Source organism: Rhea americana, unplaced genomic scaffold (assembly GCF_003343005.1).
Source record: "Rhea americana isolate MKP2758 unplaced genomic scaffold, rheAme1 scaffold_120, whole genome shotgun sequence".
NCBI classification, from domain to species: domain Eukaryota; kingdom Metazoa; phylum Chordata; class Aves; order Rheiformes; family Rheidae; genus Rhea; species Rhea americana.
This window is the reverse complement of record NW_028185262.1, coordinates 1,393,573-1,416,032: the sequence shown is the minus strand read 5'-3', so window position 1 is coordinate 1,416,032 and position 22,460 is coordinate 1,393,573. Positions and strand designations below refer to the sequence as shown.

At 39.1% G+C, this 22,460-nt stretch overlaps 1 protein-coding gene across 1 annotated transcript; it reads left to right on the top strand.

Moving 5' to 3' along the window:
• The first annotated feature begins 2,888 nt into the window (after positions 1 to 2,888).
• Positions 2,889 to 21,062, top strand: TXNRD3 (thioredoxin reductase 3). The gene is made up of 16 exons (XM_085324272.1): positions 2,889 to 3,167; positions 8,065 to 8,125; positions 9,615 to 9,724; positions 10,406 to 10,519; positions 11,735 to 11,807; positions 12,661 to 12,780; positions 13,149 to 13,291; positions 14,609 to 14,724; positions 14,829 to 15,054; positions 15,317 to 15,409; positions 15,845 to 15,921; positions 16,676 to 16,832; positions 17,048 to 17,155; positions 18,060 to 18,155; positions 19,367 to 19,501; positions 19,789 to 21,062. Exons 1-16 carry the CDS (start codon positions 3,042 to 3,044, stop codon positions 19,855 to 19,857), a joined length of 1,824 nt encoding a protein of 607 aa, XP_085180398.1. The 5' UTR covers positions 2,889 to 3,041; the 3' UTR covers positions 19,858 to 21,062.
• The last annotated feature ends 1,398 nt before the right edge of the window (positions 21,063 to 22,460 follow it).

Genomic DNA, 22,460 nt, shown 5'->3' with positions numbered 1-22,460 from the left:
TCTTCTTCCATGTCTGTCAGAATGAGTTATGGATTTATGTCTTTAAAAGTAGGATCAGCACTCTTAGATGCACAGAGCCTTTTAGTTCTGTGCAAGAGCTGAGGAACTGAAGTCTATTCTATTCTGTTTTGCMCTGTCCTGTCCTTAGAGCTCCCCTACCAGTGTCCAACCTCAGTTCAACATTATGCTACATAATTAATACCTATTTTATGTGGTTTGTTTTTTATTACTCCTCAGACTAAGGTGAGTAATGCATAGGAGAGGAGTGTCTTGGTGGGACTAGTTGCTTTTATTCTGTTTGTTTTTATTAGAGAAAACAGATCAAGGCTTTTCATGTGGAAGGTAAGGAAGTTTATYAACATCCTCTAAACTCACGCTGCAGCTGCAGACTGACCTTCCAGAAAGCCCCAGTTCAAACAAGCTTAAGCYTTATTGAATAAAGCTTTATTCAGCTAGTGAGCCTAATGATTGTCCAAAGTCTGCATCCCAGAAGGATGTACAAGTATCCACCCCCAGCACACCCAAGGAGTACAATATTGAGAGTGGAATTTGACTTGATATTCTAGGGGAGAAAAAAAACAGAAGATAGGTGCAGGACCTATATTTTTAACAGTTATATCAGAGCTACCAAAAGCCCTTGAGGTATATGGGGCAGAACACTAATATGGTGCCCCCTTGCTCTCCAGAACTAAGCAAAATCTTCTTACCCGAAAAATCAGTCCTTTCCCTTTCTCTAAACAAGCAACATAAATTGGCAGCACGGCAAGGCCATACCTGCCTGCTGGCTCCTCTACTCTAGCTTTGAGGAGAGCAAGCTCACACCAAAGCCATGYCCAGTATACCACAATGCTGCCACTGCAATACTTCTGGATCTCCCATTTATGTCCTAAGGTGATATTGCCCCTGATAACGATCTTTGCTCCTTGACCTTTCCATTTTCGACCTTTCTGGAGCTGATGGATCCCAAGTACAAGAAAAAAAAAAACAATCAGCCTTCAGACAGTGACAGAAACTCCTGAGCTTCTGATATTATTTTAAGAATAAAAAGGGCAATAATGTTTCTCAATAGGTTAAATGAGTCTGAGAAGGAAAGAGAAAAATTAGCCAAAGATAGGAACCTAACAAGCAGTTTTGTTTGATTTGTGAACACTATATGGTGGATGATTCTGGCTCCTGCATGTTACGTCAAAACTTGGAAACTACAGGTGTTATATCTGCTCATTTACATGCTGATATTGAAATGGAGGCCACAAGACTTGAAAAGAGATTTTTCTCTGTAGGGAAGATAAAAACACTCTTACTCTAGAACTCTTTCATTATCAACATTAAAATAAATGTTATACATGATTTTTCAGGCTCACTGGGCAGTGAACACCAGTAATATATGTGATCAAAGAKGAATTAAGCAAGTTGATTCAGTTGCCTCCCACCAAGCCCATTTTCATCACTGGCTCCATTACTACTTTTGTATGTGATTATTTTTAGCATTAGTAAATAGCAGTAGGCTTGGTCTGTGGCAAGGCGTGGGATGGAGCACAGGACTTTATTACACGCTAGGTTACAAATTTTCTGTCAAACCTCAGTAAATCTCTTTGTCTCTGTGCCTTACTCTCCCCGTTTTTAGAAAATGACTGCTATCACTCAGAGGCTTGCACAGTTTGACATAGTAAGTAGAGTTCTTAGATGTTAAAGCAGGGCAGCCCCTTAGGATTATTTACAGAAAGCTGTTGTTCCAATTGGCAAACACCAGCTCATTCTGCAGGGAGATGAACAGTTTCTTAGGACCTTGGTACCCTACTGCTCCTCAAAACCCCACCAAGCAGGGGAAGAACCAGACAGCGTTCCTCGTGCCCTGTGCCCTTATTTAGGCTCTTTGCACTGTTCAGGCCAGGACAAAGTCCTCATCAGCTTTCAATCCTGAGAATTACTATGACTCTCAGGAAGAGAACAATAAATCTAATGGGAGATCTGTAACCAACAGTAAGCAACACCAGATACTTCATAGCCTTTCCTTAGCAGTACCATCTAAAAAGAGGAATTTCTTTCTGTAATCACAGCTGATTTGTTTTGAAGCCTTAATCCACTTTATTACAGATGAAGCTCCACTCACACCCTCCCCTCTGCGCCTCCTTCCTGTCTACCCGGTGTCCACCGAGCCCCGGCAGCACATGAGGGCACACGGGGCACGACTGCCTTCGCCCTGTAGATGGCAGCTTCCCCCACAGGTTTCCACCCAAATTTGCAGCATATCCGAAGGGGACAGAAACGCYGCTCCGGTGCCTTCCGCGGGGCATTTCTGCCACGTCTGGATACGGGCACCATCGCGGAGCTGGCGGCTCCATACGGGGACTTTGCCTTGATGACAACAGCGCACGGCAGGGAGGGCGAAGGCCGGCTACAAGCCCGTGAGCAGGCCTCAGCTCCCTTTAGTCGCCGCCCTGGAACTATGTGCCTCTTCCAGACTTTGGAGGAGCCGCGGGCGCGGCGCGGCGCGGCACGGCAGGGCACGGCACCGGCCGCCTCTGCGGGCGCCCCCACGAGGGGCCGCCCASGCACGGAACAGGGCCCCCACAGCCCGCTCATCCCGCCCGCCCCGCGCGACGCCCCACTGCGCACGCGCCTCCTCCGCTCCCCGCCCGCCCTGCTCGGGCTATTCCAAACGTCCCGCCAGCGGCGGGGATGGTATAAAGAACGCAAGTTTCTCCCTCTTTACGCCACTTTTGGTGAACATTAGCGCCTCTTCTCTGATTTAAAGCATTTTTATGATTATTTTAGCTTTATTCGAGGTGTGTGGTGGGAAAAAAGGGCGGAGCGAGCTCTTTGGCTTTTTTTTAACCCCCCCTCTCCGCGGGCAGGTTGGTCCAGCCTCGTCGGCGTTCCCGCTCCGGAAGGGGCGGGCCGGGCCGGGTGAAGTCGGCGCGGGCGTTGGGCGCGCGCGCTGCCCGTGGCGGTGCGGGGAGCGCGGGCGGCGGCGAGGGAGGAGGCGGCGGTGAGGGAGGAGGCGGAGGACAGTCTGCCGCTGCGCGCCGCTCGGCCTCGCCATGCCGCCGCCGCCGCACCAGACCCAGCTGCCGGACTGGGACGGGCTGAAGCTCCGCGTGCGGACCCTCATCGGCTCCCACCGCGTCATGATCTTCAGCAAGAGCTACTGCCCCTACTGCAACAAGGTGAGGCGGCGGGAGGGCCCCGGGCGCCGCGCCGCGCCGCCGCGGGGGCAGCGAGCCGCTCTCCGGGCCGCTCCTCTCGGCGCCCGGGCKGGGGGAGGCCTCTCGCCGTAGGCCCCGGCGCGGGGGGAGGCGGGCCTGGCGAGGCCCCCGGGCGGGGCGAGGCGAGGCGTTTCCCTGAAGGCGCGTGGTGGGGAGAGAGGGTTTAAAGCAAACGTCGTCAGGATGATGTTTCCTGTGAAAGCCCGTTAGGGATTTAGACTGTATTTTTGTAGAGCCATATTCTTCCCCGCCAGCTTAACACTGGGTGCCCCCGCTTGGAAACCCCCTTTCCCCCCTTATCAGGCTTGAAATGAGGCAAGGACCCAGAGCGAGTCCTTGGCTGTTCTTTCCGTTCGCTACTTGAAGGAAGGGGCGGATGAAGGTGTGGGAGGTGCTGCTTGTTCTTCTGCTAAGCCGCTTCTGTGTCTGTTATGTGAAGGTCGGGGTGCTGGTTGAGTTGCTCTCCGGTCTGAAGCACGAGCACCTCTTTGCCGTCTGACTTGGACAAAGTACTGAAGAGAGCATATTCTCTTGCTATTTTTGAAATTTGAGACCGAAGGCTGACTGTATAACAAGAGAACTAGTTYTGAATTGTAGCCAGAATGCATACTTTACAAAAGTAAGTATGGCTTATGGCTAGAGAAACAGATCTTTCCAGCCCCGGTTTGTCAATATCTACCTAGATTTTACTTTCTCATGGATCAGCTATAACTAGTGAGCCAATGCCATTACACAGAAGCAGGATTGTCACTAGAACTTTAGGATAACAACACTATAATCGTAGAATCTGGGCATATGTCTGTAGGCATTGCAATTCTTGTGTGCTTGCAAAGTGGATGTTGTGAAAAGATTAGTTCAGCTTCATAACACCATATTTTATTTGGCCATGGTGAAAAACACAATTGGAACCCTGTGATAGAGTTGTGGTATTCTTCAATGAAACCTAAAAGTGGGAAAATACTTAAAGCTGCACTTCTGTGTAGGTTAGACTTCATTCCAGTAGGAGAGAGGGCAGGTATTGTGACACTTGTAGAAAACACGTGAGTAAAACTGAACACTGTTCACTTAATTGAAGTTTTGGAGAGGGAAATTTTCTTATGTGAGTGGTAGGCCAAACCAATGCCTTCTCTCTAAGGATGTTTTTGCAGATAGTTATAGCATAGTAAGCAGCCCACGTGCTTCTAAAACTTACTTACTATCAGTAGAAATTTGAGCAAATGACATAGACAAGACTCTGCTTCTCTGATTAAGTATAGTCCAGCTGACAGAAATGGCATATTCTGTTGAGGTTGTTTGAGTAAAATGCTGTCCATTGAGAAACAGAGCTTAGTATTGTGCTTATCTTTATTGCTCTGTGTGCTTTAGTGACTGTGATCTGTCAGYCAATAGTTGACATATATGACATTCAGGCCAATATTTTTTGAGATGATATGGTGGGCATGGTGACTTTTAAAGCTTGTAACCTATTCCTTCATCTATTTATGGTATACAGTTATTGCAGTGTGGCTAGACTAACACAAAGACCTTAGAAAACAGTTTTAACTGTAGTCCAGTAATTAGATTCCAGATTAATGTTTTTTTTTCTCTCCTGCATTTATTCAGTTTTCCATTAGACAAGATTGCTTGCTTAATGGAAACAATAAGCTCTGAGGAATACTATTTTTATTTCTTTGGAAAAGAGCAAATACCTGGAGAGGATGTACTCAGGAGAGCCATTTTTAGAAGGGAGAGTTGATAGACCCTATATGAATCTTTGTTAGGGAATAGGTAGTAGATTTGGAGAAGAGGAAGAAAAATGATTGCAAGGGTTTCTTGTCTTGCTTTCCTGTTTGGAACAGGAGAGAAAGGTGATACATGATGAAGAAAACATGTAAAAGAAGCAGCATATTGCAAAGGGAGAATTAAAAGAAGAAAGCTTATGAAGGAGAGAAGCCACATGAGAGATCAAGTGATAAAACACAAGGAAATACTAGCAACAGTTTCAGTATTGTTTTTCTCCCCTTCAAGGCATAGAAAATAGTGAAAGGAGTGAGAGAGCAGTAGGTAACATAGTATTCTTGCCAACAAGCCTTAGTTGGTAGAATTATTGAAATAGGTATAATTTGGAAGTGTAGTTATGCTGTGGATGCTTATCCTATAATCACATAATTTTGAGCTCTTAAGAGAGATGTGAAGAGTACACTCTGTATCTCTTTCACCATGGACAATGTTTAACCGTGCACTTTTGGTAGGATTAATTGAAAACTGATGGTGTTTAACACGAGTGCAGAGTACCTTCGTGCTCTAGTACAACTGCATTTGAGGTATAGGGAAGAATTAATTATTTCATATGCACCTTGCTGTGCTGGAAAAAAATTTAATACTGTGCTTTCCTTCATCAGAAGAATAATACAGAAATTCTCTAAATGAATTCAGTAGTTGATTCTGTTTATTCAGGTTAGCTTGTGGTAAGACTAAGCAGTTGTCGTTCTCTTTCTTCAAAGGCAATTTATTGTTCAATTGCTTTAGTAAAGTAGTAGTGGGATGAGGATGATGTTAAAATAACTTCCTTGCCGTAGCTTAACTTTACATTGGAATAGCCCAAAGAGATTATGGTACCTCTGTTCCTGTAGATATTCAAAATGGAACTGAACAGTGATCTGAGCAATCTGATAGAGCTTCAGATTTGGCCCTGCTTTGAGCAGGGTGTTGAACCAGAGGACATCCAAAGGTTCTTCCCAACTTAGTTTTCTGTAATTGTAAAACTAATGCAATCAGTTATACAAGCAGACRCTACTTTACTATGTTACTGTTGCTCTGTGATCTGGCAAGAAACTTACTGTGTGCTTGGTAGTGTTTGTAGCAGCTTTGTTTGTCTGAATAAAGCTGAAACTCTGGTTGAAGGCACTGGAGTACTCAGGTTTTGGCATAGTAACGGCATGGATCCCAGCAGCATAAAAATATTTTTGTCATATATTTAGCATTTTAAAGGTTATTAGATCAACTGAACTTTTGTGAAGTGCTGTCGCGACAAATATGAAGTTAATCAGGAAAGCTAGTTGTGAAAGATAAAATGTTTTCTGAATTAGGAGCAGATTTAATTGTTTTGTTTTCAGACTTCATGCTGGCAAGAGGGTCCATCACATAGGTGTTTAGTGTGGTATTGTACTCTAATCCTTTTCTGCAGAAGCACTATTCACTGCTGCTTGCTAGAGCTGTTTTCAGATCAATTAAGACAGTTATAACTAAAAGCAGAGACTTTACCCATTGCCTTGCAATAAATTTTTGCGCAGGTAAGTTGTCAAATTATATTTCAAAGGAGTAAATGCTGCCAGCTGTTATAATACCAGTGTTGTGAGGTATGTCACTGGCCAACTGGAAGGACAGTTCAGAATTTCAGTGTTGCTAGTTTTAAACACAGATGTTACAGTAAAAATACCAGTTACAGAAATACTTGGTTTAAATCTAGTAATGTACACTGTCCCTCTAGAATGAATATTAGAAGAAAAACTGTGTAAAATTAACAAAACATCTCAACTAACTTTTTGCTGTTTGTGGGTGCTGTATTCTTTTTTTTTAAAAAAAAAGTCTAGACTTGTATGTAGAATTAAGATCTTCATGCARACTTCTAAATGCATGGAACATGTATTCACTTGACAAACTCAAGATACAGTATCAGAAAAACAAGAGACAAGCAACCTTCTAATTACTAAGCATCTGTAGAGTGCTTCTACTTAGTAGAGAAGAATAACAATTTAAAAGTTTAAAAGAACAAACGTTATGTTCTGGTATTAACTCTGTAAATATTTCACAAGGCAGGTTTAGTAAAGAAATGCCAAGCAAGTAAGAACTGTGTATACCTGGTCCTGGGGGCTGAGGGAGGTGTTATTAAACAGCAAACCAAAAATCAGAGATGGAAAAATTTCAAGAGATCATGTAGTTTTGTCCCCCTTACTCAGGGTAGGATGGATAAGTGGTAGTTTGAACATTTTTGACATGTACTTTAAAGCCACTCACTGATGGAGATTGTCACGTACCTAAGCAGTATCTTCCATCAACTTATCATTAGGAAAAACTTTTCCTAATGTCTTTTCTCAGTTTCTTGCTGCAGTTCAAGGCAATTACTACTTATTCCACCCATCGTCTTCCTCCTCCTTCCCTGCAACAGCAGTCCATTACTTAAACGCTGCTGTTTCTTTGCCCATCAGGGTAAAACATATTTGCTGATTTGAGTTAAACCTAAATCATTGACTCTTTCATGAGAGTAGCTGCTAACTTGTTCTAAATTCTTTTTAAGTATAATAACTAAACCTAGGTGCAGGTCTAATAGGCATGAGGTGTTCTAGTGCTGAGTAAAGCAAAGGACCATACTGCAGTGTATCCTTAATGTAGCTCTTCAATACGTCTTTCTGCAATTGCTTGACACTTTTGTTTCTCGGGTAATCCTCTACTCCCTGCTCTTCTCTTCTGTTATTACTATCAAGGGATCTGGTTGCTGCTTTATCACTGTGTTTAGTGCTTTTGCAGATGGCAGTTATTTTCATGGCTTTTTGTGTGTGTCAGGGATGAAAAGGTCTGCAGCTAACCAAATCTTAAACGGTTTCTTGATGTCAATACTTGTATTGGAGGAAAGCTCTTATGTGGAATGCTTAATCTGAATTTTATCAAATGGCTTGACTGAGACGGAATATGCAAGACACAGTTTTGCCAAACTTTGTCATTTGTACTTAGTCCTTTAAAGAATTTTAACCGTGACTTAAATGATCTATGTAAGCAAGTCCAACAACGGAATTTTACCCTCATCAATACGTACCAGACCCTAAACTTTGCACTAGAGGTCTGTTTGTGTACAGAAAAGTTATATTCATTTGTGTTATAGGTAAAAGAACTCTTCCATTCCTTGGGTGTAGAGTACTATGCTTTGGAACTTGATGTAACTGGTAAGTAGAAGACAGAATCATATGCTGCTTAGTATAGCTAAAACTGGGTGACTCTAAGGTTGTCTTGAACTATCTGGAAGGTAGTTAAAATAATTTTATTATATCCAAAGATAAAACAGTAATTAGGCTCTAATATGGATTTTAATACAAGATAAGTTTTTAATATAACTGAAGGTTTTGATTCGTGTACAAGTCAGCTGATAGAGGATGTGGGGAATCTTTGATTTCTGTCTTTCAGGAAAAAGCCTATTATATGACTGTTTCTTCTAACAGTTGTTCTTATGTGGCCCTAAATGAATTGTTAATGTTTGACTTGGTATTGGAGTGACCTTCATAGGGGAAGTTGCTGAGTCATTGGAAAGAAGGGTGATTTCCAGTACCTTGTTTTTTACCATTGATAGTTTTTTTTTTTAAGCCCATGCTGCTGCAGTTTTAATGCACATGCAGTGCATTATGTATTCATGTATATAATGGGTGTAGTTTTAAGAAGTAGTTTCTAACATAATTCTCAAACTCTTCTTGTACCACTGGTACGTTATTAATTATGAACCATTAGCCGTCCATTTTTTTCCCCACACCTAAACTTTCTTGCTAATGCTTTTCTGAAGTGTTTGAGCTTAAGTAGTGTTTGGAAATATTTACTGATCCAAAGCATGTTGTCTGTCTCATTATATAACAACTTTAATATAAAGTAAAAATAAACTAATCATAGCCCAAGATATGCACTGTACAGCTCAAAGGGTTTTTATTTTTAATCCCTTGCTGGAATTACTCCTAATTAAGAATATACTTCCCTTGCAACTGCTGGAATTACTAATGCTAAGTAGATACAGTCTTAGAGTAATTTTTTTTTCTAGAAGTGACTACTTTAACTTGTACTGCCCTCATCTCCTGTTGTACAACTGCTGTGAAATACGAATTGTGCTTTTGTGGAGATGTTAGTCATTTGGAGGATGGGTTAAGTCAGGCATGATTTTAAAACTAGAAAATTTAAGATGGTAAGGTGGGTGCAGGAAGTATGAAAGGTAACAAAAGGCACCTGCTTCCAAATTCTCCTAACCTGAAGCTTTTGGGCAAGTCTATGTACACTGGCAAACCTTGACAGAGAACATAGGCCGAAACCAGACAGTTTGAAAGAAAAGCTGTCTGCATGATCTCCTGTGATACCAGGACAAGAACTCTTGTCATGCTAAGCATCATACTGCCAGGTGGAAGCTCTGATAAAAATCCAGGAGATAGGGTAACTAAACTTAATGACTAACTTTACACCAAGCTGTAGAATTTTTGATTTAAAGCACTAATTTATCCATTGTATTTTAAGTGTGCTCTTTTGAGAAGTAATTTCAAATCTATAAATGTGATGCTTATAATGAAACTATTTTCCTGGTATGTCTACAGTATGTTGCAATCTAACTCTATATTATGTCAGCTTGTCTTAAAAGGTCTCTTTGAAAATTTTTCTGTAATATATCTGTTTTTATATTCCTAGCTGATGGACCCAGTATTCAGCAAGTATTAGTAGAGCTAACTAATCAGAGGACAGTTCCTAATGTATTTGTGAATGGAATACATGTAGGTGGATGTGATTCAACTTTACAGGTAACTTTTTTTTAAACATCGGTTGGGAGTAAACAAGACTATTGTGGATTTTTGAGTTCTTTTTTTTTTTTAGTCAAGATACTTCTCATACTTTTCAGCTCAACTACTTCATTTGTTAGTGAGTTAAATTATTGGGACCAAAATGTGCAGATAAAGTTTTCTATTACAAATATGTAATTATATTTAATTTTCATCTTGAATTTAAGACAAAACAGACAGTCTCCAGAACTTCCATAGCATTTTGGGAAAGTTTTTGTAACCCTAAATACAAACCATAGAACTGAAGAAATAGGCTGTCAGTAGCCTTCTGAATTTGCTGTTTGATAACTACACTTTGGGGACATAGAGGATATTATGCAGGCAAAGTGGAAAATACTTTTGAATCTTTTTCTAGGACTCTGAACTTCAGAATCACAGAATAATTTAGATTAGAAGAGACCTCTGGAAGTAATCTAATCCAGACTGCCATTGTAAAGCAGGTTCAACTAGATCAGGCTGCTCAGAGCCTTTCACCATACAGATACCGAGATTCAGAAACAGTTATTTTTTCTGTTTAAAAGAAAATTGAAGTGGGGAATATCAGATGGAGTGACCTAGATTAGAATARATAATGTGGTTCAGTCTTTGCTCAGAAGTCTAATTGTGTGGTGTAAGAAGGTTTTTCTGTTTATTTTTTTTCAGGCTTACCAGAATGGATCTCTGCAGAAACTTCTTGGGGATAGCAAGGATGCAGAATCTTATGACTATGATCTCATTGTTATTGGTGGTGGCTCTGGTGGGCTTGCTTGTTCCAAGGTATAACATGAATCCTTAATAAGGAGGTTGCATGTAAAACCTCAATTCTCTACATCAGTTGCAATAGTATAAAACAGTCTATAGTTTGATTATTGCTGTTCAACCTGTTAGTTAATGAATTAATTGTGGTCTAGCCATAATGTCTGTGAAACTCTGGCCTGGTTTCTGACCAGTTTCCAGTCAGCTCTAGGTTCCTGACTGAAAGTAAAACTAAAAACTGAAAGATACTAAAAGTATATCCCAGTCATGTATAGCATTTCAGTACTTGAATGCTTCCAAACAGTAATCTGGAAAACCCACAAGCAACTCCTGAAGTACTCCTGTTTGCTTAGGATCCTGAATAATCTGATGTTTGAATTTGAAACATCTGAAATGAAGTGTTCTCAGTTGTACTCAAAAACTGACTCACTCCTTATTTCTAATAAAGCAGCTACAAGAAGTGTTAACCAATTGTGTACTAGTATCAAGACTGATTATTGTTCAAAGTGCCTCAGGACCTGAGATGCCAATTCAGTTTTCTCTTCTACATGGATCTACATGGAAGGAATTGAACACAGATTTCCCACCTCTAAATGTTCTAGCCATCGGTTTATGATTTAGGGTACTGTTACAACCTTGGTGATTACTGTATAACAACACAATCTGAATCTCGCTTGTTTCAAGTTAGGCTGTTGTCTCTTGCCCTGTAGCCTTCTACCATTGTGAAGAGCCTGACTATCTTCTTTATGGCCTTCTCATAGGTATTGGAAGGTTGCTGTTAGGTCCCACTGAAGCTTTCTCTTCTCAATGCTGAAAAAGCCAAGTTCCCTCAGCTGTCTGACCGTCTTGCTGGTCCTGCACCAAACTGTTCAGTTTGATATCACTTCTGTTATTTATGAAAATACCAGATGAGTTCTGCCTCCTTAGAAAAAAGGAGGCTGCTAGGCTGATAAGCCATCTTGTACCCACTTCAGATCATGCCTCTTGACAGCATAGGTTCATATGGGTGCAGCAGTGAAGATAGGCATGCATTGACTCTTTAGAGTAGTATTTTTTTTTTTTTTAAGAATTCAAATTTTTTAGCAGAGGAGGTGGATCTTTAGCATCCAAATGCTAAAGACTGTCTAGCAGAAGAGCCTTCCATTAGTGTGAAGTGTATCACAACCATAAATGAGAAGATGGACTTTTTAGGGGTCAAAGGAAAGTTTAGTAATGCTTGCTTGTCTCTTTTTAAAGGAAGCTGCTCTCTTAGGAAAGAAAGTAATGGTATTGGATTATGTTGTTCCAACACCTCTGGGTACCTCATGGGGTAAGCATCAGTTAATTTCTATTTTATACTGCTTGAGTACCAGTGATGAATACTGAGTTGTTATATATTATGATTTGTATTCTTGGATATTGATGCAGAATTCCTGTCACTCTGGAACATGGATAATAAAGGACTTTTCTGGCATGCATGTTCTTCTAGACAGTTAGTTTTGTTTTGTGCATAGCTAACTATCTCAGTTCTTTATCAGATCTTATTCTAACTGTTCACTTTCAAACCAGAACGTGGTCAATGTGTTTGTGTTCATGGTGGTTTTTGTTTGTTTGAATTTTTCTTTTTACCTTTTTGTACATCTAGTTGTATTTTTGTGGATAGCTGATCTTGGCTACTTTTAGAACAGATGGATGTGTCTGTACAAACCTCACTTTTCCATAACTATAGACAGCTGCTATCTGATCTTGTTAGTACTACTGTTAGCAGTTGAGAATATGAGTAAGGAACTTCGCAAGTCGATCTGTATTGAATCAAAGTGTGATTGTGCTTTCATAGCTAAAATTTCAAGTATGTTTGACTACATGGAATAAGTGATACTAAACAAAAAATTTTGCCTTCCTTACTTGCCAATTTGACTAAAATCTGAAGTACTTAGTAAATAAATCTTTAGACATTTAAGACATTCTGTAGTTGTCGATTTGACTCAGGTAACTGAATACAAACTTATAAACTCATTATGTTTTTTACTGTATTTTAAAATGTCTCCTAAAAGAACTTAATGTTTGCTTGTGTGCCTGTAGCAAGCARCACTGAGTGATAGATGAGTGACTAACAAAGCACATAATAGGAGAAGCATAAATATCCTGTTCGTGCTGATAATAATGGACTCTTTTCATTTTAGGACTTGGTGGCACTTGTGTAAATGTAGGTTGCATTCCTAAGAAACTAATGCATCAAGCAGCACTTCTTGGGCAGGCACTCCAAGATTCAAGGAAATATGGCTGGCAGTATGAAGAACAAGGTTAGTAGGAATGCAGAAGACAGACAAGACAGGGCACAGATGAGACTCTTGAGCTTAAAATGGTTCTTGTTTTGTCTCTAGTATAATAAGAGCAGAGTTCAGTAGCTTTCCTAAGTGAATCAGAAGGATTCCTCCCTCTTGAGTCATAGAAACCTTTAGGAGTGAAAGCTAAATTGTGTTTTGTTCCCTGTATTAACTGAATTAAATGCAAGAACATCTAGATTGTGCTATACTTCTATTATAAATCCTTATTGCTAATGCTAATTATGGCTGCTTAGCATATTATACAATGACAAGACTTAACATTCTCTTTGAGGAGTTCATTGCACTTTAATTTTCTTAACTGTGAAACTGATGGCTTGTTTCAGTTAAACACAACTGGGAGATCATGGTAGAAGCAATTCAAAACTACATAGGTTCTTTAAACTGGGGCTATCGAGTCTCCTTAAGAGAGAAGTCTGTGACGTACATCAATTCCTATGGAGAGTTTGTTGAACCACACAAAATAAAGGTATGTTCTGTGTTTAAAACTTCTCTTATTTGGTTGGACAGGGAAAACTTATGTTGTAAGGCTGCCTTTTGAAAGCTAAAGTCTTCATCCCAGCATTGTCACTTTAACTTAAAAGAAGTCATCTCAAAAATAAGTTACAATTCAGATTAATATTGCACTTTGGTATGTGTCACTATTTGCAAACCTAGTAACTGTTATGTAGAAGTAACATGGACATCTGGAAACTGAGGTCTTGCCTCAATAGAGTGAGGTAGCCTCAGCTGCTAACTTCGTGACTGTAATGCTCAATAGTGAAGCACAAGGGCTATAGAAATAAACTTGGATCAAGCACTTGCATAAGAGTGCTTGCTAGATCTTATGCTGTATCAACATAAGAATTAAACTGCTAGTTTTGCAAGACAAAACATGTGCTGGTGATCTTGCAGTAAGTGAAAGGTTAACTTACAAGTGTGTGTAGACTTTGGTCATTGGATACGATAGTCTGYTTTTAATACAAGTTCATGAAGACTGAACTGCATGTGTTTCAAACCAGGGGAACGGCACTGAGGTATTATACCCTACTTGCCTCATCTTCCTAACTGTGGTAGTGACCAGGCTTATAGGTCATCTACTTAATAGTGTCCTTGGTCTACAAATGAAGTAGAGTAGACAGACTTTCAGCCAGAGATTGATCTAGGTAACTTCCTGAGGTCCCTTTCCCTTTCAACTTGAATTATCCTTTGAATTGGAGGGAAAGAAGTTCTCTTTTTACGTATTGGCAAATAGCTCAAAGTAAGAATGAAAGTCAAGTTTTAGGAGAGATGCATTGCCAAGGTGAGTGAAATTCTCAAAGGCCAGTGACCTCTAGAGGTCAAGGAAATAACTAAATTAGTTTTAATTTTTTTAAATTGGGATATTAGGCTCTCAAAGCTATTTTTTTTCTAATGTAAGCCTAAGTATTAGCTGATTCTACTGTCAGTGGCATTTTGTTGATTTCTTGTTGGTGGAGAAGGAAAAAATACTTTCTGTGGTAGGATTTACATCTTATTTTAAAATTATTTGAACAATTCAATCTAAATGAATCATTGATATGGACAGACTTGAAAAGGGTAAATCACATTAGGTATGCTAACCAATATGGGAATATCCTGATACTCTGATTCAGTGTGTTACTCTGCAGTGATCCACATGGTTTCTCTAAATGCAGTAAACTTGCTTTAAACCACCTGTTCTTAATTAAACATATCCATTAATTTAGATTCTTAATGAAGATTGTTCTCTTTCATTTGTCATAAAGCCTATTCCTGATAATAAAGACTATAACTGTCTACATAACAGGCAACTAATAGGAAAGGACAAGTAACCTATCACACAGCAGAGACTTTTGTCCTGGCCACAGGGGAAAGGCCTAGATATCTGGGTATCCCTGGAGATAAAGAGTACTGTATTACAAGGTAAGACGAAAAGGCACAATAGATGGAATTTCATCTACTTAAGTGTTTGCTAAGGCAAACCTATGTTGGAAGAGCCTTGCAACTTGCACTTCTTTTCTTTTTAGTGATGACCTCTTCTCCCTGCCTTACTGCCCTGGCAAAACTCTAGTTGTGGGTGCTTCCTATGTGGCTCTAGAATGTGCAGGATTTCTTGCTGGTCTAGGTCTGGATGTCACAGTGATGGTGCGTTCCATACTGCTTCGGGGATTTGACCAAGAAATGGCAGAGAAAATAGGTGCCCACATGGAAACACATGGTATAAAGTTCATCAGAAAGTTCGTACCTTCTCAGGCGAGTACTTTCTTTTGGTTTCTTCTTTTCACACACAACCTTGTTAGTCAGAATAGGGAATAGAATAGAATATGCATGTTAGAATAGCACATGTAGGATGCAGATGCTTTCTGGGAAGGTTTTAGCTGTACATAAGAATAAATGTTTTATGAGACTATGCTTTTTATACTACCAAAAGATCAAGTTAGTAGGTCAAGGTTTAAAATGCCAGTGCAAGTGCGCTGCTGTTCAAGGCTATTCTAAGCTTATGTGCATTATTCAGGTTGAAAAGCTGGAGGAAGGCATGCCTGGAAGACTGAAAGTGACAGCAAAGTCAACTGAGGGGCCGGAAGTTTTTGAAGGAGAATATAATACTGTAAGCATTCCTGGATTTGGCATACAGATAATATGCTATTAGAATGTATTAAAACGTTTTAAGAGCTGTTCAGGAGAAAAGTAAAGGGAGGCCTTGTTTGGCAATTTTTTCACATACCAACAACTTACTGCTAGAAAAATGATGTAAAAGTTGAATATTTGTTTTGAATTGAGCCCTGTCAGCAGAATCAATGAAACTTAACATCTGGAATTTAATTCATGAGTGGTGTTATTTCTGTTCCTGTTCTGATGTTAATGTTTTGCTGTTTGTTGCATCAGACAAGTTGAACATACTGTTGACTCTTTCTTCCCAAAAATTTTTAGAGAAGTCATTTCAACCAGATGCTTTGAACATTTTTAACAAAAAGCAAGAAAAGGGTGATTAGCATAACACTTCCTTGCATAAAATTGCTGCATGTAACTTATATTTTTTTAGGTTTTGATAGCCATTGGTCGTGATGCATGTACCAGAAATGTTGGTTTAGAGACAATTGGTGTCAAAATCAATGAGAAGTGAGTATTGCTCATCTCCCCCAGACTGCTTATTTGGATTATTCTATACCTCTTTTTAACAATGATACTGGTGTTTTGTAATCACAACTGTTACACTGAGCAATTCAGTGAACCTTTAAAACTTTCACTGCTGAAAAATGAATGAGTGCAATTAATTATTCATGAACTTCACTCCCTAAATATCTATTTCATAACTATTCTGAATTAACAAACACTTGTTGATCACTGTGGTTAAGGAATAGTTTTATTTTTTGCCTAGGAACTACAGTTTAATATGAATTCCATTGAATTCAAGGCTTTATTCATTCCCCTTTCTTACCTATTAACTTGCTCTCTGGTTTTACTAATACACGGATTTYAGGACTTTCTGAAGGTGTTTCTGTGTGAGTGAACGCAAACTTGTGGTTCAACAAGAAGCTGAGTAAATCTGAGGGGAAGATATGAAATGGAGATGGTATAATCTTTGAGTAAGAGATCCAAATATGCATATAGACAATGAAATTAAACATTTTTTTTACATCAAATTTGCGCTATTGCTGGGGACAAAACTGGCCCACTGAATTTGTCACTTGTAAGAGGCAAAGCTAATTGGCCTGAAGAACTTGCTATTGAAGTAAAAAAGACATAAGCACCCCTAATATGCTCGATAGCTGAAAATAACATCTGTTTGTAGCAGAGCATCTCTCATTTGGCTTCTGCTAAGCTCTGAAGAAAGTCATGATATTGAACTCTCTTCTGTTTTGTTTGCTTAAAGGAATGGGAAAGTACCTGTAAATGATGAAGAACAAACCAATGTGCCTTATGTTTATGCTATTGGTGATATCTTGGATGGAAAACTTGAACTTACTCCAGTTGCCATTCAAGCAGGAAAACTGCTAGCCCGCAGACTTTATGGTGGTAGCTCTACAAAGGTAAACCTGTAGGAATATAATATTTACTTACTTCTGTTTCTTGCCTCAGAATAGCAGTAACTCACAGTTGTTGTTTTGTTCAGACAACCATGAGCACAGAAAACATAAAAGCTGTGAATGTTTTCTAAGGTATTGGCTAATACAGCTTTTCCTCTCTAAAATGTACTGCACAGAACTTACACGATCTAAATATAAATTTGTATTTTTATTTTTAGTGTGACTATGTCAATGTACCAACGACAGTGTTTACTCCTTTAGAGTATGGCAGCTGTGGATTAGCTGAAGAGAGAGCCGTAGAAGAGTATGGAAAGCAGAACTTGGAGGTGAAAACACTTGTTTAACTTGTGGTTTAATTTATTCTAAAGCACCTCTGGTTTAGACTCAGAATGTAGTGTTAAAATAAGATTAGCTGGACAGGTCTTTGATTGTGGAAGTAGTGAAGTGTTGTCATCTGGCTCACAATTTTGGAACCCCAAAAGTTTAGGAGCATTTGAAACAGCTGGAGTTGTATGTGACTATTAGTGTGCTGCCAAGCAGCATATAACTTCAGGAAGCTAAACTCAGGCTGGAAACAATATGTAGCTTTTTTGTGCTGAAGAAAGACTCATTGCTGTAATGATGTGTGTAATATCTTGTATTGCTGGGATGATATTTCTCACTTGTTTGTTTGTACCTCAATTTGGAATGACTTTCTTCCTGTGTGTGGATTTTCTTGGCTGTTATAATATTGACCAAAATTCCTTTACTTTTGATGCTGATTTCTGGCTTCTGCATTCCTCTGAGACATTTTTGTTAGTACTATTTAGATGTGCTGTGTTTACCGCCTTGTGTTATTCRGATATATTTGGCATTGTTTAGCTGCTGCTGCTAATTGTTTTGCAGAATAGAGGTAAATTCATAACAACTAGATATTAATTTTGTATTCCTATTCAATATCTTTTTGCTGCACATATGATCTTAAAATGCAGAGTCTTCAAGCTGTAGTTTTAATCAAGCCTTTCAATCAGGGGACACTTATTTTGAATCAAGGTCCAACTACTAACTTTTAGAAGAAAAACTACTTGGCACAGCAGGAAAAAGTACCGCTCACCCTATCTAGTATATAGTGTGAAAGTGTAGTGGGTTGAATTCTAAACTACCTATTTGTAAAGATAAGTTAAAAATGAGATTTATGTCAGGCTGAATACTTTATCAAATCGTAATGCCCTTTCTTTTTCATCCTCCCAGGTTTATCACAGCTTGTTCTGGCCACTTGAATGGACTGTACCAGGAAGAGACAACAATACTTGTTATGCAAAGATCATCTGCAACAAACATGACAATGTGAGTAACATGCTGGAATAATGTGTTGAGTGTATTCTAACAATAGTCAGGCTAGACTAAAATCTTTTATCTGGCCTGCCTGAAGTCAATTCTACCCACTGTATTAACATAMTTAAATATTTTACTTTAAGAGATTTAATCAGTTGGGAGAGTGCCAGTTCTTTGGTATAACAGCTGTTTGGGCAAGTGCTRGCTTTTTATATTATAAAATTTCATCTCAAGTTCTTCAGGATAGTCTTGTGAAGAAATTCTTCAGATTTTTTTTTTCCCCCAATTAGGTGCTGAGTAACTATCTGCATTCTTGCTTTTGGTTTGTGGACTTTGCTTTTGTAGTGTGCAGTTTTGTAAGTTCGGCAGAAACTTAAACATGTTTCACATCACCAAGTTTCTAGAACTAGTAACAGGAATTTCTAGTGAGTGATGTGTTGTTGCAAAAATAAGTGCTGATGCTATCCACTAACTATCCCGAAAGCTGTCTGGGAGAACAGACAGCTCCCTTTGCAAACAGACAGCTTCCTTTGCAAAGGAAGATTTGGGTGTCAAAATGACTTTTGGAGAGAAGGAATGACAGTGAAAGAGTATGATATTTAAGCTAAGAGGATGGGAGTTTACTGTCTGCAGGGTTAGGTGAACTCCTAAGGAGAAAAAAGATGGGGAAACGGGGGATTTTTTTTTGTTGTTTGGACACTCACTGGAAGAACCACTTTATATGGAAGGACTGGAGTGGAGGGATGGACTTGCTTTAGATTTTTTTTGAAATGTGTTTTTATTTTTTTGTTCTCGTAACRTGAGAGTGGGAAGGGGATGTAGAGTAAATACAGTCTTTAAATCCTTTTTACTAGAAGGTGTTTTTATTCTGTCTTGCAAGTTACAGCCAGACCTGTGCTAGCGCTTATCTGAAGGCATGGAAACAACCTGGGAAGATGTTTTAAAACAAAATGTTTATACTTCTTGGTATATCACTTTGTAAAGCAAGTCAGAACAAACTACACCCATGATTTTGTTCTGGTTTGTTCTGTTCAATATACTGGACTGAAAAGAACTGTAGAACTACCTTTTCCTCAGAGTAGCTTTTTTTTATTAYGGACAGTGCTATTTACCAGCGTGGATAACATTTTAGATGTGGTGGGAGTTGTAGCAATCTCTGAAGAGCATTTGCTAAACTTTACCCTGTACTAATTCCTGTCTATTTTTTCTTCTCTTATTTAAAGAACCGTGTGATAGGTTTTCATGTTCTTGGACCTAATGCTGGTGAAGTTACCCAGGGTTTTGCTGCTGCAATAAAATGTGGTCTCACCAAAGAATTACTTGATGAAACGATTGGTATCCATCCAACTTGTGCAGAGGTAAGGGAAGACAAACTTATTTTAACTCCTGCTTTAAACGTGGTTACCTAGATGCAAGAAAAGAATAGTAAATTGCATTTTGTAATGAGATTTATTTAACTTCTATCTGCAAGAATCTGACATGTGGTAGAAAATATTACCTGTGCTGAGCATCTTGTATTCTGTTCTAACCACTGATAGAAATCTAGTGCTATTGCTCTACAAGAGGAAACCCAATAGATGTAGCCATGTAGATGACAGTACAGAGTAATGTACAACAGTAAATAAGCTGTTTTAATGTCTTACAGGTGTTCACTACAATGGATATTACAAAATCTTCAGGACAAGATATCAGTCAACGGGGCTGCTGAGGTTAAACCTGCTGTTTTACCTGTTTTCATGTTGTACACACTTGGCTCTGTGGAAACCGTAGTACATCCAACTGCTTTGGGGCAAAAGAAACACTTGCATCGGTACCACTGTATGTACTACAGCTGGGAGAGGTGCTTTTTTAAGGCTTCCTGAGTAAATAGTGTTGCAAATGGAAACAGTATTACAGCAGGGAAAACTTGAACTGTGAATCCTGACTTTGCTTGGAATTGGCACTAATGTGCTTTTTTGACGTTCTGGCTCGGAACCTTGTTGTGAGGTGAGCTACAACTGATGAGTGCCATGCAGAGATGGGAGATCTTTGTCCAGTCAGATGACTGAATTTCTGAAGGAAATGAAGTTGCACAAATTACAGCTAACACTTCTAGGCTCCAGTATCTTGTATAAATGCCTCAGACAGAGGACAAATGTAAACTGAATGATTCTTGCCTACAGTTTACAGTTTACTGACTTATTTTGATGCATTTTGTTTTACTTAACTGTATATCCAGTTGAAGCAAGATAGTACAAATTGGATGCAAGTGACAAGCAGTGCCATTCAAGCACTAGTCTCTTGTCTCAACCATTCTAAAATTTCAAAGTAATCTAAGACATTGCTGTTAACATTCATAGTTGTTTGACCTCAGGTGACATGCCTTCAAGATACAAATTTCAGTGTAGGAATCTTGTATGTTAGAAGTGCAGGAGCACTAGAATGCAAGACCTTGTCAGGTTGCTGTTGCTGTTCATGGGTGTACTTAATGCTGATAGTCTCAAATTTGGTTTCAGCTCTCCAGTGTAAAACATCATATGGCTGAAAACTGTAAGTCAGCTCTATTATGTGGTGTATTGGAGTCTGGAGGAGAAGGGTCTAAGAGCACTCTGTCCCACTTACAGCAGGCAACTGTCCCTGATGGTAATAYGCATTGTATAGAATGTCTCTTTGAAGCATGCATTGCAGCAGAGAACAATGTGTGCTGTCACGCTTTGTGTAGTGTCTTGTATAGTCAGTAGTCTGAGGCTTTATTCCATTCCACCCCTAGCTTTCTGTTCTAGGGAATTATGCTTGAATTTGGCTCTTCAGTTTTGTTGAATGAGGTGTTTTGAAAGACTTCTGAACACTGTATGATAGTAAATGAACAGTCTTTAACTATTTAATCTGTGATGTATCATGGAATTTGAAGTTCAATAAACTAAAACATACAACACTGAATGGTGTCAGACCTCATGGTTTACATTGTTGCATTCCTAAAGATTTTGTGCTTGAGTTGTACTGCTTATCATATACGGTACCAAAACCTTTATGGACTTGTACATACTAGGATCTCTAAAATGGAGAAACAAGTTGTATTGCCACCTCTGGGGGCTCACTCAAAATCTAACCTGATTGAACCTATTTGAACAGATAATTCTGTATACTGAAGTTAAGGATAATAGACCAGGAGTTCTATGTACTTCAGAAAATACTAAATTACATATATGTGCRGGTGTTGAACTGCAAGGTAGCTGAAAGATACTCAGTGGAAAGTAGCTGTATTACTAGCACCATATCTTGCTGAAGGTTTTCTAGTGTTTAACTCTTGGAAACTTTGAGACTTTGTTCTCAGTGCCCACTAATACTGCAAGGTTAGTAGCCATTTTACTTGAATAGAGACAACTGCTGAACTGATGGGCTTGATCCATCCACTTGCTATCACTTCTGCAACAGTGACCTGTAGAGTGGCATTGCCAAAAGCTTGCATTCCTGAAAGCTTGTCTATCTTAGGTCAGCTACTGTAGCTTGAAATAAAGTTGGCACAAATAGCAGTGACTAATTTCTAAAACTGAAGTGAATGAACCAGAGGCTCATCTGAGATGTTTTAAAACCCAAGGTTGATTAGAAGGGACTGGTGGTAACAGGAAATGCGTATTATGGACTTCATATAATCTAAACAGTTGAATRTAACTTAGGAATCAAAAGACATTCAGAGGGCTTTTGGTCATAAGAAACTGACTAGTGATGGTGAAGTTTGACTTGTGTAATCATGTTATAAAGGAAGTGGAAGGAGGGAACAAATCATTAAGTCAATGGTAACTCCTTGAATTTAATATTAATAACCAAGCACTAATTGAGTTCCATTTCATATTCAGATTTGATTTGGAGGCTTAAGTTCAAGTTAATGATCAATAATTACTGCGTGTGTGTCTGTAACAATATACTAATTATGCATGTTAGTTCTATCCAACTTGCCCAGGCTATCAACTCTTTATAAATGATAGCTTTACAAACGCTGAGCACCCTGTACAGTTAATTGTTTAAGCTTTTAACTCTTCACTTAAAATATACAGTAAATAAGTAGTAGCAAGCATTTTTTTTTAAATGATAGTAATTTGTCCACAGTGAACTTATTGCTTATGTTTCATTAGGCTGGCATATAAAGTAGAAGTTGCCATGACAACAAGATTTAATTGAAAGTCAGAAATCTAAGCTTTACAGCAGATGGTAGACAAAAAATTTAGAATCTGAGAAGTAAGAACCTGTAACTGTCAACTTGATATCTCTCTCARTGTAGATTCTAAGATAGTTTTCCCAGTCTTTTTTTGTTTGGACTGTGACTGAGCTAAATGAGTA